General features: G+C 50.7%; 1 protein-coding gene across 6 annotated transcripts in view; it reads left to right on the top strand.

Moving 5' to 3' along the window:
• Positions 1-16,432, top strand: part of LOC8032277 (latrophilin Cirl) — a 395,876-nt gene that overhangs the window by 246,891 nt on the left and 132,553 nt on the right. For 2 of the 6 annotated variants that reach the window (XM_042289523.1, XM_040219432.3), the window contains exon 1: positions 5,298-5,659. The exons of the other annotated variants lie outside the window; for them this stretch is intronic. In XM_042289523.1, coding sequence (XP_042145457.1) covers positions 5,578-5,659 — 82 coding nt within the window. In that variant the 5' untranslated portion in view covers positions 5,298-5,577. Of the gene's footprint in view, positions 1-5,297; positions 5,660-16,432 lie in introns of those variants that run through there. 6 annotated transcript variants of the gene reach the window in all.

Raw genomic sequence — 16,432 nt, 5'->3', positions numbered from 1 at the left:
CCCCCCCCCCCCCCCTTTCCGATCCGCTTTGGAAAAACAAAGTGCAGACTTGGTCGCGAGGCGAAGTCCTTACTCGTTGAGCGCTTAGCTGAGGCAGGCTGGGTTGGCGACGAGGCCAGGAAAAGAGGGGGCGGCCAGGGGGAAACTCTAAACTGCGAGACACCCGATACCGACCCCCCCCCCCCCCCTCCCGCTTTCCTACGCCCAGCTCAAGAGCCGGGGTCCTGATAAGTGTCCGGTCTGGAGAGGGTGGGGGGAAGAGGGGTTCTTGGGTTTTGCAACCCAGTCGTTGAAAGATGCCCTGAGGGTTGTAGAGGTGAGGGGCTCTCGATGGTACCGTTGAAGCGCGTGGGAGTGAATTGTGCACGTTGATTTGTTCTTGTTGCGCTTGGATTTTAGAGTGTGGGGTTAGGGGGTGTGAAATAGGCGACGGTTAGCCAGACCTCCAGGCGAAAGATTGCGCCACCAAGAACGTCACTGCATTTGACATTTTGGTGTTTTCTACTCTTTTTCCTTCTTTTTCTCCTTTGTGTGTGAGGTAGGGGTGGGGGAGGGGCGGCAGGAGGGGGTATTAGAGTGTCTACCCGTTATCGAGGAGTTCTGCCTCTTCTCAGAGCACTCACGCAAGGAAAACTGCAGAGGAAAATCACTTACAAGCAAGGTTTCACGTGGGCTTGTTGTTTGTCCCTTTGGAGTGGTTCCCGTTGATATGTGGTCGGTGACGCCAATGTTTGCGCGGTGGCGGCTTCACAAACCACGTTATCGTCGTTTTGTTAGTGGAACTGATACTATTAACAATATGGGTATGCCACTTGCGTACGTCTTATCCACGCGCCTTCTGTCACGTCCTGGCGCGTATGCGATGCCTTTTATCTCCTTTCGGGTTGTGAGCGTATGCGTGAGGATGGCACGCGAGTATGTGATTGTGTTCACGGGTTTTGCTGGAAATGAAGAGACATGTCTGATTTTTTTTAAATAAATTTGCCAATCATGTACCAATAATGTTACCCAATATGTAATATTAATGACGAATTCTCGGGGGAACCCACGTAAAATTAACGTAATACAGTACAAAACATTAATGGTGAATTCCCGGTGGGCTGATACCCTGTATGATATTGGGGCGTTAAAAAGTAAGATACAACCAATTACATGACATGAGCGCATTTTCGTGAAAATTAGATTTTTGTGTGCTAGCGCAGATGTGGCGCTCCAAAAACTTGCTGGTCGCGAGATCCCGATGATGGCGTTTTGTGACAATTTTTGCGTTCCTTGCGATTTGCGAGCTATCGAACGAGCTAACCGTCCTCGTCCTTCCTATTGGCAGTTCCTCCGGTATGGAAACACCGAACTGTCATACTTATACGCCGAATTGTGTCTGCTATTGAGACGGAAGCGCGTCAAAACCGAAAAAAACTTGTACTACAATGTTAGTCCGCGGAAAGAAAACGAAAATCCTCTAAAAGTGAATTCTTCCCCCGTCACGTACATTAATGCATGTCTGTTCGGTTGATCCAAAAGTGACAATCCTTGTCAAAGCCCTTCTAGATTAATCTGCGTAACTAATAACTGGCAATGCTCGAGCGCACGACCCTAATTTTCAGTCTACGACTGGAGTGCCTTATCTTGCAATACCAATGGACGAACCTTACTTCACCCATGGAGGCACGACAGACAAGCACTCTTTGCTCCCGAGTAATGTGGAGGGGGGTTGTCGCTTCAGAAAGAAAAGGGGCGGACAGCTGGCAAAGAGCGGGCGACAAGGGCTGCGATCTCCTCCTGTACTCCATTAACCATTAAGCTGACAGGTCGGTGCAAGCAACATGCTCGACGGGACCGGTCCAACATTTATATGTCGCCTCGTGACCACGCTCTCGCCCATGACCATGCGCAGTGAGTGGGGTCAGGTGATTAAATGGAGGCAGATGATTGGTCCGGAGCGCGTGCAGCTCTCACAGCGCTGTCGACTTAGGGGTGAGCGGTCTATGCCATGGAACGTGGCACGCACTCCTCGTCTTTGCCGCCGCCCTCTTTGGCGCCAATGATAAGATCGCCCGTTGCTGTCTCCTCCCGGAGCGTCAAGAGGAACTCCCGAGGACTCGTCGTCTCTGGAATCTCTCGACACTATCGCTACTGCTGGCAACGTTGGTGGAGATGGGTGTGTGTGTTTGTCTGTGCGGTGTTTGTGAGGAGGGGAAGTCATAATGAGAGGAACTTTGTCGGAGGCTCTGTCCACAGCCGTTTCCGGTGTGCGCGTGTCGGTGTGTTATGAGTCGGCCTGGGCGCATATTTTGAGCCTTCGAGAGTGTTTTATGTTTTAGGTCGTGAATTGGCTGCGTGTTTTATGACCGGTGGGTGGCTGGGTGCTTTTTGAGTCCCTGGCTGTCTCTTCCTGTCTTCCTGGTTCACACCCCCCCTCTTTTCTCGCGTTTGTTTCGGGGATGTTCGTTATCGGTGTTGAGTGCTTTCGGAGTTAGGTTTCGTCTTTTCCTTCATACGCTGTGGTTCTGATATGGGAGCATATGGGTTGTAACGTTTCTTTTTTCTTTTTTTTTCCCCCCCCCCACTGTTTTCTTGGGTTTTGACCTTGCGGTTTCCGTTTCCTCTTATCTCCGCGTGGGTCTCATGTCTCCAGGAAGCTACTGTAGCCCAGTTTGCCTTGCAAACTTCACTTTCCGGTATGGATCCTTTTAATTTTCTTTACTAATATTTTATGACATTTGACTGCTCCTCTGGCTGTGAACGTTGGAACGATTTACAGGTGTGTAGGCAATTTTAAGGTTCGCGCCAATCTCTGCATTGTGGCGTGTAAATGCGGGCATTCTTCACGCTCAGCCTATACAGATGTCTACTACGGTGCAGTTCTTAACACGACAGGAAAGTATAGCTCTGCTGCCCCGACCTAATAACCACCCCCTGGGCATTTAGCGCGATACTCAATATCTGCGGACGTTGGCATCGCTAGTTACACCCGCCTAATTACTACTCACGCACTTCTCGCGCTTTACGCTGTCCCCCACTGAAACACCCGCAAGCCTAAGCTAAACACCGAACCGCAGCATATCAAATTATCTCCCCCACTAGCGCACGGTACCGCCGGAGCGCCGGACACGTCAAAACAAGTTCCACATGTCACACGTCTCTCGCCCCTTAGCCACGGGTAGAGCGATCAACCCCGGAGGAGTGTGGCGTACTCCACCTAGTAATGAAGGGTCTAGGCAGGCACGGTCGCCTCTGGAACCGCACCTTTTCTTGCACGCCTGCAGCAACACGCATCTTGAGCCGTGCCAAACGCCGACCTCCCCAGACGCAGCCCCCTTCCTAGCTGCTACCCCCCTCCAACTGCAGGAACTACAACAAAGGGTCGGGGAGGCACCACGTGAACGCGCGAGCCACGTCACCGTTGGAGGTCTTCAGGGGCGTTGTTTGTTGTCCCAACGCCTCAGCTGGAAATGATCAGTCCCGCCCGAGACACGCAAGACACCCGAGAAACGAAAGACCGCGGAACGTGACAGTGGCACCAAGTTCAGAGGCAGGCTGTGCGGGTGGGGGTAGAAGGACTGGAAGGAACGTCCACCAGAGTACCAGGTGCTAGAAGAAGGGGCAAGGGGGAGGGGGGTGTACGCAGGACGTTGTGGACCTTTTCCTTTCTTCTTCCCAGTAGCATACGCTACCACTATCGCTTCGTTTTCGTTTCTTCCATCTTCTCCTAGGTCCCGCTGGAAATAGCCCCAAGACACTAATTCACTTTGGGAGCTCATCAGTTGGCGCGGGACAGTCGGAAATTTACTGCACAGGGGGGATTATGCTCGAAGAAGAAGACTTACTTCTCCGGTGGGCTGGGGGGTGCGCTTTTGTTCGCCGTGCTCTCGGGATGGGGTCCCCAGCGTGGGATTGTTTTTATTTTCGCTGTCAGGAAGCCAGAGAGAGGTTCCGACTTTTTCTCGAGAAATGGTTCAGTGTCTTCTCTTTCTCCCTGGAGTTTTTCACCCAGCCCGTGCCCAGAAGGGACACAGAGCGTCGCGTGTGAGCAGTCGGACGGGCGCTTTCTTGTTGAAGACGAGGATGAGGGGGTCGTCTTTTTGTTCGACGGCCTTTGACTTGGCGAGTTTGAAGTTGTCCAAAATTGGCTTTTCTTTGTTAGGCGGCTCCCGCTTTTTTGCAGTCTTCCTTCTGCGGGATAAACGCCGCCCACCCCTCCGAGAATTGGAAAACGGCGGTTTTACTTGACGTCTCTTTTCTGCTTTTGCTTTGTGTAATCCTCGTGCATCTTATTTTTCGTTCAAGGTTATGCACGTACGGCCGTAAGTTCTGGACTGTTTTCTTTCGTCATGGCACTGTGCCCAACGGAACTATAAGATTAACTCTTTTGGTTACAGCTGAAAACAAGCAATCAGGTCGTAAAAGAAATGACATAATCTGGTCTGCTCTACGATGGCGTGGCGGAGTAAGACGAATTCAAGAAGTGTCTTCGGTCTTCAAGGCCGCGAAGGCTACAAAGAAGAACGATGTTCCCCCAAGGGTGAAAGATGTTGAAGGCAATCACCACAGCCAGTCATTTCTCTACGTCTCACTGTCCGAACCGCGGGCAAGAGTCATCCAAGTGCACGACCGTCTTCGTGCCACGATCTTAAAAACTCAGCACACAGCGACAGCGTCGGCAGTAACCCTCCAACATCTGCCACACAACCCAGCAGGATACGAGACACCCAACGATCCAGGCATCAGACAGACCGCCCGACAACATCGTCTCGTTCAAAACATACACGACGTATATTGCCCTTCTTGCAACCTCAGTACCCCTATGCATTGAAAAACAAGCATGTCTCCTAGCCAACCCTAAACGCTTGTACACCATTCAAAACGTCTCCCAAGGCCACGAATAACTTGCGTATTCGTGACATCCCGGTAAGACGACGACACATCCTCGCGGCGAACGATCGCACGCCGCCGTCCTCACCAGGGGGAGGCACGTCGTTGGGCGCAGAAGAGCGCCTCTCTTTTCTGAACTTGTCATGCTGGTGGCTCGTCTGGTGCCCCCCTTCGCTGGTGCTCGCAGCTGTGGTGGAGGGGTAGGGACGAAAAGAGAAAGAGCGAAATAAAGAAAGAGAAGCCGACAAACTACGGGGGCGTTCAAAGAGCAACCCCCCTCCCGCCACCCGAACAAGTTCCCCCCGCCGTACCTACCGACGCTGGCCCGAAGAGCACGACTGGTTCGCCGGCCGACCTCCCCTCGTGGGCTCGAAATAGGAGCGCCTGGCTTGCACGAAGACGTGCCCGGAGCCCTCTCTCAGTTGCTCTTCGCCCGTCGGCGGGTCGACACAGCGTACTCGTCCCTGCTGCGAGCCGAGCGAGCGTTCCTTTCCGTGGGACTGTCAACGGCGCGATGGTCTCGGACCACTCTGTGTGGCGGCGCGAGTTGCTGACTGGACCTATGGTCTGAAGGAAGGAGGTGACCGTGCTGTGTCTGTGCTGTTCGCGTCTCGCCCTCCGGATTGGATCTGCGTTCTCGTGCTGCAAAACGTGTGTCGTTCCGCTGGATACAACAACGACGGGTGGTTTGGCTCAGCGGTCGCGATGTTGGCGGCGCCGGCGATGCGCGCGTCTCTGTGGACCTGCGTCCTCCTGGTCGTGGATGCGGCCTCTGCGGTGCTCACTGGTGAGTCCTCGCGCCGAATGCTTTTCTACATTTTTTTCCCCTTTAACTTTCTACGCTTTTTGTTTTTCCTTAACAACCACGAGGAGGCTCGAATAATCGGTTTTCGACGATGACGCTCGATTTTTCATTGTTTTCCTTTCAATTTGATGTTTCCATGATTCTACTTACCTCAGATGAAGATGTGAACCTATCAGGATGGATATTTGATAACGATGAACATGTCTAATACTATTCCGTGTTCAATCGTTCGACGCCGGAATAGTGTCTACTTCAGATGACATCATCTGTGTTATCATGCGTTTACTACCGAGTCTATGCCTGCATGATGCAACCTGGTTCGCTCCGGGTTGGATGTTTAGAAGCACGGTGATATGCAAACTCGCGGATTAAGCTAGTGCAAAAACATGCCCACGCGTATCCGCTTTTATGCAAACGACGCTAGATATTTGTTTGCTTGTCGAACTTTCTTGATTTTATTTTTTTATTAACATATCTGGTAGCAATCTTCCTTCGTAGATTTTTTGCGTTCTATCTCAAATTAAAGCATCGTCCAGCAAAGGAATAAAAAAAAGATATTCTCGAAAGTGACGGGTCCTGGTCGCCGCCCTACAGCCTGGGTGACTACTCAATTCGTTTCGCGACATCCCTCGATCGCGTTATAATCAGAATCATCACGAAACGCCAAATTACTGCACCTTTTATTGTTGTGGGAACGACCGAAGAACAGTGAAGCTAATATCCGCGTAGTCTGGGAGACAAATAAAAAAGAAGAAATAAGGTGTGTTTTGCGTGCCGCCTGATGAGGTCACGCCAAGAGATCGGCTCCACGCCAACTCCCAATCTAAAGAGTTCACGCCCATTTGCATCGAACAATGCGACAGAAATGGTCATTAGGCACTTTGCTGGGGAGCGTTCCGTTTTATTTATTTTTTCTTCCCCCCAGATTAGAACATCGTGACCTTCAGTGCCGGCGTACGCGCGAATATGTTTCCACGCTTAGTTTGCCGTCCGCTCGTCTAGGAAAGAGCTGCGGGCGCTAATGCCTGGTCTCCAGACAAGGACCCTTCTCCGCTGAAACAACTTCCGTGACGATTCCCTCCCTGTCAGGAGGAGAGAGAACGCACAAAAACAAAAGAGATGCTTGATAATGATCACTGCCGGCTTGTAGACGGCTCCAACGACGGCTTGTCTAGGTAGTCCGTCGTCGTCTCTTTCTGGCGGATGGGTCGCACTTCCATTGTTTTCCACCCCGAACGAACTGTCAGGTGTCGTGGACCCCTGTGTGTCAAAGCGTCCTTCCCAAAGTGGCCTTTGTTTGAGGCTACACGCTCCGGTGTTGCTGCCTGCTCCTTTTAGCCCTCTCGCCTTTCTGACGAATCTCTTGATGCGTACCGTAAAGGCGTGCCACGACTTAAAGGCCTTGCATAAGAGCCGTCCTCGACGTCTTTGTTTTTGAAGACGGCGAGCTCTCCTTTTGGAGCGTTCTGGTTGACTGACCAACTGGTGGAAGCGGCGGCCGTGGCTCCTGTGTGACTGATGGCTGGGGGACGACTCCCGCAGTGACATATTGTGGTTTTCTGGTTTGTTTTGTTGAGGAGGCTTGTGTCGTGCGCGTCTTGGAACTCTGGAGCGTTCCAGCTGGCTTGCGCCGTCCGCTCTCTTCCGGCTTTCTGTTAGAGCGTCAACGAACGGAGTTTCGGAGTGTAGGCGGGATGCTGGTTCTGCCGTCTGCGCTTTGCGCATCGCTGGAGAGACAGCTGTGGCGAGTCTATTCAACTACGGCAACGCTCACCAGACGTAAACAGAGACCACCATGGACGGATATCTCAATTGCTACTTTTCGAACCCGCTATTGACAAAATCTCGATTCCAAACTTGTCCTTTTTTTTTTTCATAGAAGATTGCCACAGTTTCGTTGATTATTTCACTTGTTTTCAGGGCTCTCATACTATCGCGCATGGCAAGTCATTCTACACAATACAGACAAAAAAAAAAAAAAAAAGATCGCTTTTGTTTTGATGGTTGGGTTCATCCAGTGTCGGTTAAGTGGTTTTGGCGTTTAACAGGACACCAACTTGATAACTTTCTACCGATAAAGTTTGCACACTTTTATCATATCTCACTTGCAGGGTTGCGTTTTCGCTGCAGTACAGCGCTACTGCGCAGAGAAGCACCACTTTCCGTTCGTGATTTCCTCCAGCCGGCGGAAACATACACCCTAGAAGTAAAAGTTTGCACGACTGCCCGTAGTTTTTGCTCATTTTCCACATCGTGATAAATCTCTGCAACAGCAATTGTGCATGTTTAAGATAAAAGCCCATACAGTATTAGAGATACATAAAAAGAACAGTTCGTTTCAGTCTATTTTTAGAAATCGTAAAAGCCCCCCCCCCCCCCCCCCCCCAACTCTTTCCACGAGCACATAACAGAAAACATTTTCCATCTCTGGTCTCAAGTTGGGTTTTCATTGCCTCAGCGTGAATTCCTCTTTTGTCACCATTGCGTGATTTCGGATAAGGTCTCCTCGACTCTATGCCGTCCCGGCACTGCGGTGGCGCTGTTATTGGCCTAGACGCTTCGTGTCAGACGTGTCACAAGTGTCACACTGCGGTGGCGTTGTTGTTAGCCTAGACGCTTCGTGACACACGAATCGGGTTTCTCAGCGACGCGCAAGGCGCGCACCTCGTGTGTGCAAACTGGGGCTCGTTTTGTAAACTGCGTGAATCGGTGTACAAGCATCCAAGCACCCGGCTAATTTGACTTTGCGTTCGTATAACTTCTCTCCGGGTGCTCAAGCCCGCGTACTCAGCCCGGCATTGAGGAAAGCTCTTAGAAGCGACTCTCCAAATCGACGCCATCCATCCTCTCATAATCGTCGTCCTTTAGATACACTGCTTGGAAGAACAACGGCTGCTGGACTGCGACCCGGACGACCAGCCCTAGGCGAGCACGCTTGCGCCGGCTTCGTTGGCATGCTTAACCGTTTAACGAAGAAGAAAACAAAAAAAAAAAAAAAAAGGGCCTCCGCGAGGAGAGTTCTACGTGTCCCAGCGGGCGCACTTGTCCGAGAGGGAGGCACACCAGAGAACCACGGCCTCTCAGCGGCGGCCTTCTTCGGACACAGGTCTTCTTCCCCTGTGGTGGTTGCGTGCCCTCTCGGGGCGCTCTCCCGCGGAGTAATTGGCTTTTCCTTCTTGTTTCGTCTTGCCTGGAGAGAGAAAGAGAGAGAGGTAGTAAGCCCCTATCCTGGCAATCCAGGTTCCCCCCCTCAAAGTGCGGCGCTCCCGCCAAAAAAGTAGACGAGCAACAAGAAAAGGAATACTTCCTCAGTGTACCTTCAGAACCTGATTCGGCTGGTGCCCCGCCCCCTTGGTTCGAGCAGTATTCATCCATCTTTTCAGGGTGAGGGGTGCTGGCGGTGGGTGAGGGGGATATTCAGGTAGGGGGTAGGTAGGGGGGGATGGGGGAGGGAAGAAAATCTCCCTTCACGTTTGTGCAATTTGCGGCGTTTACGGCACAGCCGGCAGCGGCGGCGGCATCGTCTCTCGTCGCCGTCGGTGACCGGCGCTTTTTTTGGGTGGTGGTGCGGCGACGGCCGCCGGTGGAGTCCGGGGGGAATTGAGCGTGAGCACTGCTTGTTGTCCGCCGTGTTCTGTGGCGTCGCGGGGTGTATTCGTAACTTTCGGCAGCGGTGGTATACTTATGGCGCCCAACGTTGGGCGTCTCCAGCTGGTGTGTTTAGCGTACAATTCTGCCCATGCACGAAGGCGGTTCCGAAAGTGGCAACAAACGACGTCAGGGGAAGTCGGAGAGTCATGATGTGGGATGTCTTGATCCTGGTGGCTGGGCATAGAGGCTCTATCAAAAAGTCATGATGCAATGCGAGTGTCGCTGTCGTCGCGGCTTCTCAACTGCCGAAACTTCAGTGAATTGTCAAACTGGAAAGCGTCCTGCAGCAGGACAGGCGTCTGCCACATCCACTGCCGCTGCCATGACGCCGCCAGGATCGCGGTCGGCGACAACATGACACTTCTACGGGCTTGTATACCTTGGAGTTTCGAGCAAAGCCTCTGGCGATCAAGGCCGGAAATTTTTAGGTCACGTTTTCGTTGTGTGTCGGGTTGGCTCCCGCCCTTTCAACGCTCGGTTAGTGTTCGTGGACAGGCGCCGAGAGACGCTGACAGGCGCTAGTTTACGCCCCGTGCAATGCGCACGATGGAACGCTAGGACGCCGCTTCACGTCAGCATCAAACGGTCGCGTCGCGCGGACGCTACCGGAGGTGCCTCTTTTGTGGTCGCGTCTCGTGGACGCTACAGCGCCCCCTGGCCGTCAGATACAGGCCTAGGACGCCGTCAGGGGGAAATCAAGGGACCACCTTTTTTAAGACGCGGTGAACCCGCCAGTCGGAGACACGTTCCAGACACCATAGTGGCACCGGAATCGTTCATGAATGATGGACTTCAAAATAAATATGCGTGCTTGAACCTTTGCAAAACCAATAGTTTTTTTTTTGTTTTTTTTAGGCGCACGCTATTATATTTGACGCTGCGACAATTATCACAGTGGTACATTAGGGAGTTTTCGTAGATCGTTTTCGTCGTCACGCAACGCTCTGCGCAACCCCCCAACAAGGCCATCGGCGCGCAGGAGCAGTAGTGGCTTCTTGGTTACGGAGGGCTTAGCGGAGGTGGAAAACGCGGTTTACGGAAAGTCCTTATTGTTAGCACGAGACATCAGCGCTCGGCGAGGATTCGGGATCCAATCATATAGGCTTCGTCCTCAAGAAATTGTTACAGCCATTGTTCAGCCATCGTTGCTCGATGGGCTTTTGAAAAAAGTGGGAACAAAAAGTGTGACAGATAAGACGTGCAAAAAGAAGGGAAAAAGTAATCAAGCGATATTTCGGACGCACATCCTTCGTCAGACTGTGGGAGAGAGAGGGAGAACATGTATTTATTTAATGAAAGGTTAACTCGTCTATGGGTTGGTGTCCCTGAGGCGAGAGGAAAAATGAATGTAAAGATTGATAGGAAAGGGTAAGTGACCATGTATAAATCTAGATGAAGTGATGGACCCCAGAGTCCCTGATGTAGCTGATCAGGGAGTCCAGGATTTCTTTTCTATGCTGCGGCTGTCCCTTGAGGCAGCCGCAGCACAGAAAAGACTATTAGAAAAGCACAGAAAGGACTATGGGAATAGACCCTTTTGAAAAAGGGTCTATTAGGAAGCAAGTACCGAAGAAAACAGGTTCGAAGACGAGCTCGATACAACCAGGGAAAACAAAAGCAAGACAATGAAAGGGGGAAGGGGGGGAGCAATTTTTATATAATTTAATAACAACCACTGACTAGTCCTTGCTGGGTGACTGAGGTCTGACTAGCTATTTTCTTATTCTATTGGCGTTAAATCAATTATTATTTTTTATTCGCTACATTTACCTTGTTCAATTACTTTAAACTGGCTTCTTGTCTGCAGTGCTAACGCAGCTGCAGACAGGGGTAACCTTATTCTTTTAATATTTTTTCCTAACCACACCAAATCAAGAACGGTGTTGTGTGTATATTTAGACAACGGGGAAGTTAGTCATCCCAATTGGGCGTCTAGTGTCTTCGCTGGACATGATGAATTTTGTCAGTGCGGTACCACTGCTAGCCTGGGGTTCTTTTACGTGCAACGTCGAACTAGCCCTGCTTCATATTTTTGTCTTTAACGTGCATCACGCAGTTGCGGTACACAATCGAAAGCCGTTAACAGAAGAAAACTGCGCAAAAAAGACACAAGGTCAAGTAGACGAAAGACACTAGCACAACGCTGTTTTCCCCTGTATCACCCATATGCACCGACTAGCCAACCTTCAAACTCTATTACAGATCGCACGCCGGTACGATTCTTATCCAGATCGAAACGGGCAGGGGAGGTTTAAACGAAACCGGTTGAAAACTGCTATCGCACTCAAACGCAAACGTGCGAATCATCCTGGGAGCGTAACATATTTAGTGGCCCTTATATGAGCGCCTTCTCTCGCGGCGCGGCGGCCCCGCACGACAGATCGTCCGTTGAGCTTGAAATGGCGGCCCGTTCTACCGCTCCGGCGGTAGCGCCGGACTCGCCGCCGCACGGCTAATGACCGAAAGGCAGGCAGGCTTCCCCGAGCGGCCGAGAGGTCACCGGGCGACCCTTCCTATACGACGTCGACCGACGACCTTGCGACTCTTCCGCGCACGACGTCGTCGGTCTCCCAGGCACGCGGGAAAAAGCGCAGCCTCCCCGGTCCCAGATAAGGTCGTTGCCGGCTGATTTGTGGCACTCGATAAGGCGCCTTTTCGTGGTCCTTCTGTTTGCGGCTGGTACTCTCAGAGAGCCCGAAGTGCCGACGACCGTTGCGCTGCCTTTTTGGCTATTTGCGGTACAACGTTTGCGTCGTTCCTTCGGCGGAGGGGGAAACGCGCGGCGTTTATTCTCGTCGTTCCTACCAATGTTTCGACTCTTCGGCTCTCGATGTGACTATTCACCGCATTCGGCGGGAGTTGATATCAGGAGGGCGCCACAGTATATAGTTGGCGCTCCAGTGGACTTCCGGTAGCGTATGTATGTGTTCTTCAGCAAAGAAAAGAGATAGGGTAAGAATATTTTCCTTCGGAGACGTACCTGTTATACGTAATACGTTTGTAAGAACCTGCGCGCATTGTGGAAAGTAGTACAATTGAAGAAAAACGAATGCAAGTCAAAACGTAAAGAAGAGGAAAACCGGAAATCCGCAGGGGTTCGCCGGTAGCAGGCGGCAGCGTGCTTGTTTCCAAACAAAAATAGGTGAATATGTGCTTCATTTTTGACGCGGCTTTGTATCTGTTGTTTTACGGCAAGAATCGTTGTTGTACTTCGTTTCACCTTAAACGTTCTGACTTAGCCTCGCCACGAGCTGATGGGAACAATCAATCAGCGTTACGAACGCACCAACATTGTGTTCGTCAAGTGTTTGTAGGTGTTCTATGATTGCTGAGCCAATCATATACTGTGGCTTGCGCTTTAGACGCTTTTTGATTGACTATATCAACTGGTAGCATCTGCTGCACCCGAACTTGAGACGAAGTATAGGTGCTTTTGAAACTAAGAATAGCATGTTTTTGTAGATTGTTTCCTCCGTCCCCCGCGACGCTCTTCGCAACCCGTTACCAGATCCGGGACTCTACGGGCAAGGCTAGCGCTTTGTGTGCGCAGTAGAGGCGTATTCGTTGCATAGAAGGTAGCGTGGGGAGAGACAGGGTCAATGAAAATTCCCCATTGTGGAGGTTTCACAGCGGGCCCGTCTCTGAAACAACCCTCCGTAACTACATAGGGTTGTTACTAACAACTCGCAGGGTTGTTAGTAACAACCCTGTGACTAACAACCCTGTGACGGTACAAGTAGCGGTACAAGTTCCTCTTGCAACGGTGCAAGTTTCTTCCTCTCTGCTTGTGCGCTGTTTTAATATGTTGTTACTTGTACCAAGTCACTTTTTTTTTGGGAACCAAGTAACAATCTATTTACTTTTTAAGAAAAGAAACGAGTAAGGTATTTTCCTTACTCTTTGATGAAGTAACGAGTAACGGCATTTAGTTACTCTATTTCAGTACCGTGTAAACATCTGGTCATTAAATTGAGACGCCACGGTGTCATGTGGCGTCATTACACGCGACTTCACAATATTTTCTGCTAACTTTAGAGGATACATTGCTCCGCCAAATTTAGTTGGGGATGCCAATGTCCTTGCTTTGTGACGTCGCGGTGTAGCGTCATGTCATGACATCACGTGACGTCACTTTTTCACATATACACCGTCTGCTAAATTTAGCGCTGCGTAAAGTCCGCTAAATTGAAACACTGCAGTGTAACTCTGTGCAGCGTCTCGGCTATGGCCCCAGGGCGGTGAACAGGAGGCGCCTAGGACGGCTGCAAGTCAGCGCGGCTGGTGGCCAAACTAAGCAACTTTGGGAAGGCCCAGCCATCGAACGATTGGACGCGAGCTTTGCGTCAAAGTTCGGCAGAGCACTCGGACGTTCGTGCTCGAGATCGGGTTCGATGATTGCGGCCGCGGGCCGTCTGAGAGTTGCAAAAATACCGCATAAGATGGCGCCACCTGTCGAACCAAACTGCTGTCGTTTAAACACCTGTTTTTTTTTTGTTTTGTCTTTTTAAAGACACGTTATACTGTGTTTTACTTTAACTCCTACGGCAGCTGAGGGTACGATCCGATTCAGGCAATCAGGCAGTGCCAAAACTGCATAGTCACGCCGCTTGTCGTCTTTTTTTTTTTTGCGTTTGCTCTCCCCGGTGCTAAGCCAAGCACGCACAGTATACGCGCTTCTCTTGTGCGTGATTGGTTCGACCGGTGATCGCTGAACCAATCACACAAAGAGCTCCTCAACTGTGCATTTTTGGCGCTGCCTGAGTGGCGCCATCGGATCGTGGCGTCGGACTCGGCTGTGCTCCAACTTGGAGTGAAACGGAGTATATAATTCCACCTTGTGTCCTAGACATCGAAATGTATCCGTATCTTACCACATCCTGTCGATCAGCTCGCCAGCCTGATCGACTCGTGCATCAAGAACTATCATTGCACACGCAAACGCGGATCGACGACTAAAAATAAATTTTAAAAAAACGTAATTTTTGGGGGGGGCGGTTTTAATGCTTTTTTAAATGTCTGTTGTATACATATCTCCATGTATTTCGTGCCTACTTTTTTTAATTCCTTCCGTCGCTCGAGCGACTTGTGATTCGTCGCTGGTTAACAAAGCGGCCGAGCTTCGAGCTGTGAGGCGCGAAGTCGTTTCTCCACTCCCTCCGATGATCGTCGTGATAGCGGCGGACGCTTGACGGCGACGGCGCTTTCGGAAGAGCCATTAGTGTCAAAGTGGGAATCCGTGTCTTCGCGTCAAGCGTCGGGGCTCTTATCGTCAAAACTTCTCGTCCGGGTGCTCCCCCCCCCCCCCCCCCCCCCCCCCCCCCCCCCGCACCTCTCGCATGACGAGTCTGCAACTTTTTTTAGGCTGCTGCTCCCACAGTTTTTGAAATTCAGCCTCTACCAGTTCCGGCAGGAAATTTTAAAGCGATAGCATTTTATATCTGAGAACCCTGCACGGACCTTGCTCGCTCGTGTTGGTGTTGGTCGCGCCGTAGGAAGGTCACTGGAGAGAGTGCCAGCAACGAAGCGCAGCGATTTCTTTGACGTAATAACGCGCGCGACCAATGACGTTGCCCTACGCTGAGTTGGGAGAAAGGGGAGGATTTCTCTAAGCCTTCCCTCTTTCTGCTGAGTAGGAACGACGGTTGTGCAGTAAGGTAGGAACCTCGTATTATTAGAGAGTTTTTGTATAGAACGTTCCATGTACTTCCGATAACCATATCCCGGTCAAGAAGCGACGCGGGAGCAAAGGTGTCGGCGGAGTATCGGGTATCGTTATCGGAGTTATCCGAACGATCTACTAAAACCTCGTTAGTTCTATCTTAACTTCGATGGATTTGACGGAATGCTTTAGCCGGGACAGGTTTCTTTCTTTTAGCATTAATGTTTTTTGCACTGCGTGTTGGTCTCTGATGCTGGGGCCTAACGTCTAGGACAGGTGCCGGTATTGGGCAAATTGGACCGATGAATGGATGAATACAAATACACCTTTTGAATTGGACGGTGGCTTGTGCCACCTAGCGACTGGTGTTGCAACTTGCTCAAAGAAGCTCACTCATTGCTCCCAAAACCGACGGAAATGTTGTCTGCTTTTTCGAGTTTTTCCGATTCCTGCTTGCCTCCGCGAATAGGTTGGCGGAGAGAGCTTGCGCACGCGCAATGCTCTTCTCGCAGGTGTGTTGTAATTTATTCAGCTAGATTAGCCCGGAACTAGCGCCCCTGTATATTTTAACAGTTTAAAACTGACAACGTGGCACTTACATAACAGCGCCCGTTTCTCCGGGTTTGGTTCCCGACGGTTCTATCAAGGAGGATGCGAGAACATGATCAAGCTACTAAATGCGGGTTTTTACTTCTTTCCACTTTCATACGGAGATCAATTGATTGATTGATTGACCGAATGACTCTGGTGTCGAGCATGCGCATGAATACGCACACCCAGCGCTACTTTATCGGTGTTACATCGGAGGCATCAGCTGGTGTATATATATCACCTTCCATGAGAAACCCGCTGATCCGACAAAAAAAGGTCAGATGAAAACACGGAGGATATAGAACGAAGGGTCTATATATTTCGGTTATTAAACTTGTCCCCATAACGCCTCAGCGAACATCTCCTGTGGAACGCGCAAACTGCTTCGGTGCGGGCGCTTTTCGAATGCCATCTGGACTTTTAAGCCTTCTATCTCCTTCACTCGCATCTTTTTCCTTCCTTTTATACACTTCGCGACGGAGGGAGACCCGATGTGTGTTCCTTCCGAGAGAAGAGTATATATATTGCGATTTACCGATTCCGTGTGTTCGGGCGGGCGCCGGGAAGATACTTTTTTTTGGAGGGGACCCGCTTTTGACAGTATACGAGGAAAAGCCAAACGCATTCTCTCGACGATACAAAGAAAAAACGTAAACTATTGAAAAGGAGATGGCTATCGCGAAGAGGCAAATTAAAGAAACACCAGCGGAAGGAGAACTCGAGCAGGAAATGAACCTCTTTTCCTCTTCCTTTCGTAAACTCCTTTTTTGTTTTTGTTTCTTTAAATAAGTAAAATAAGGCGGGTGCGTATCTTCTTCGTCCGCTAGCTTGGTTTTCATTTACCCCCCTAGGAA

The sequence above is a fragment of the Ixodes scapularis genome, unplaced genomic scaffold, assembly GCF_016920785.2.
Source record: "Ixodes scapularis isolate PalLabHiFi unplaced genomic scaffold, ASM1692078v2 PGA_scaffold12__126_contigs__length_90152505, whole genome shotgun sequence".
Lineage (NCBI taxonomy): Eukaryota > Metazoa > Arthropoda > Arachnida > Ixodida > Ixodidae > Ixodes > Ixodes scapularis.
The sequence above is the reverse complement of the archived record's forward strand: the minus strand, read 5'-3'. Positions and strand labels throughout refer to the sequence as shown.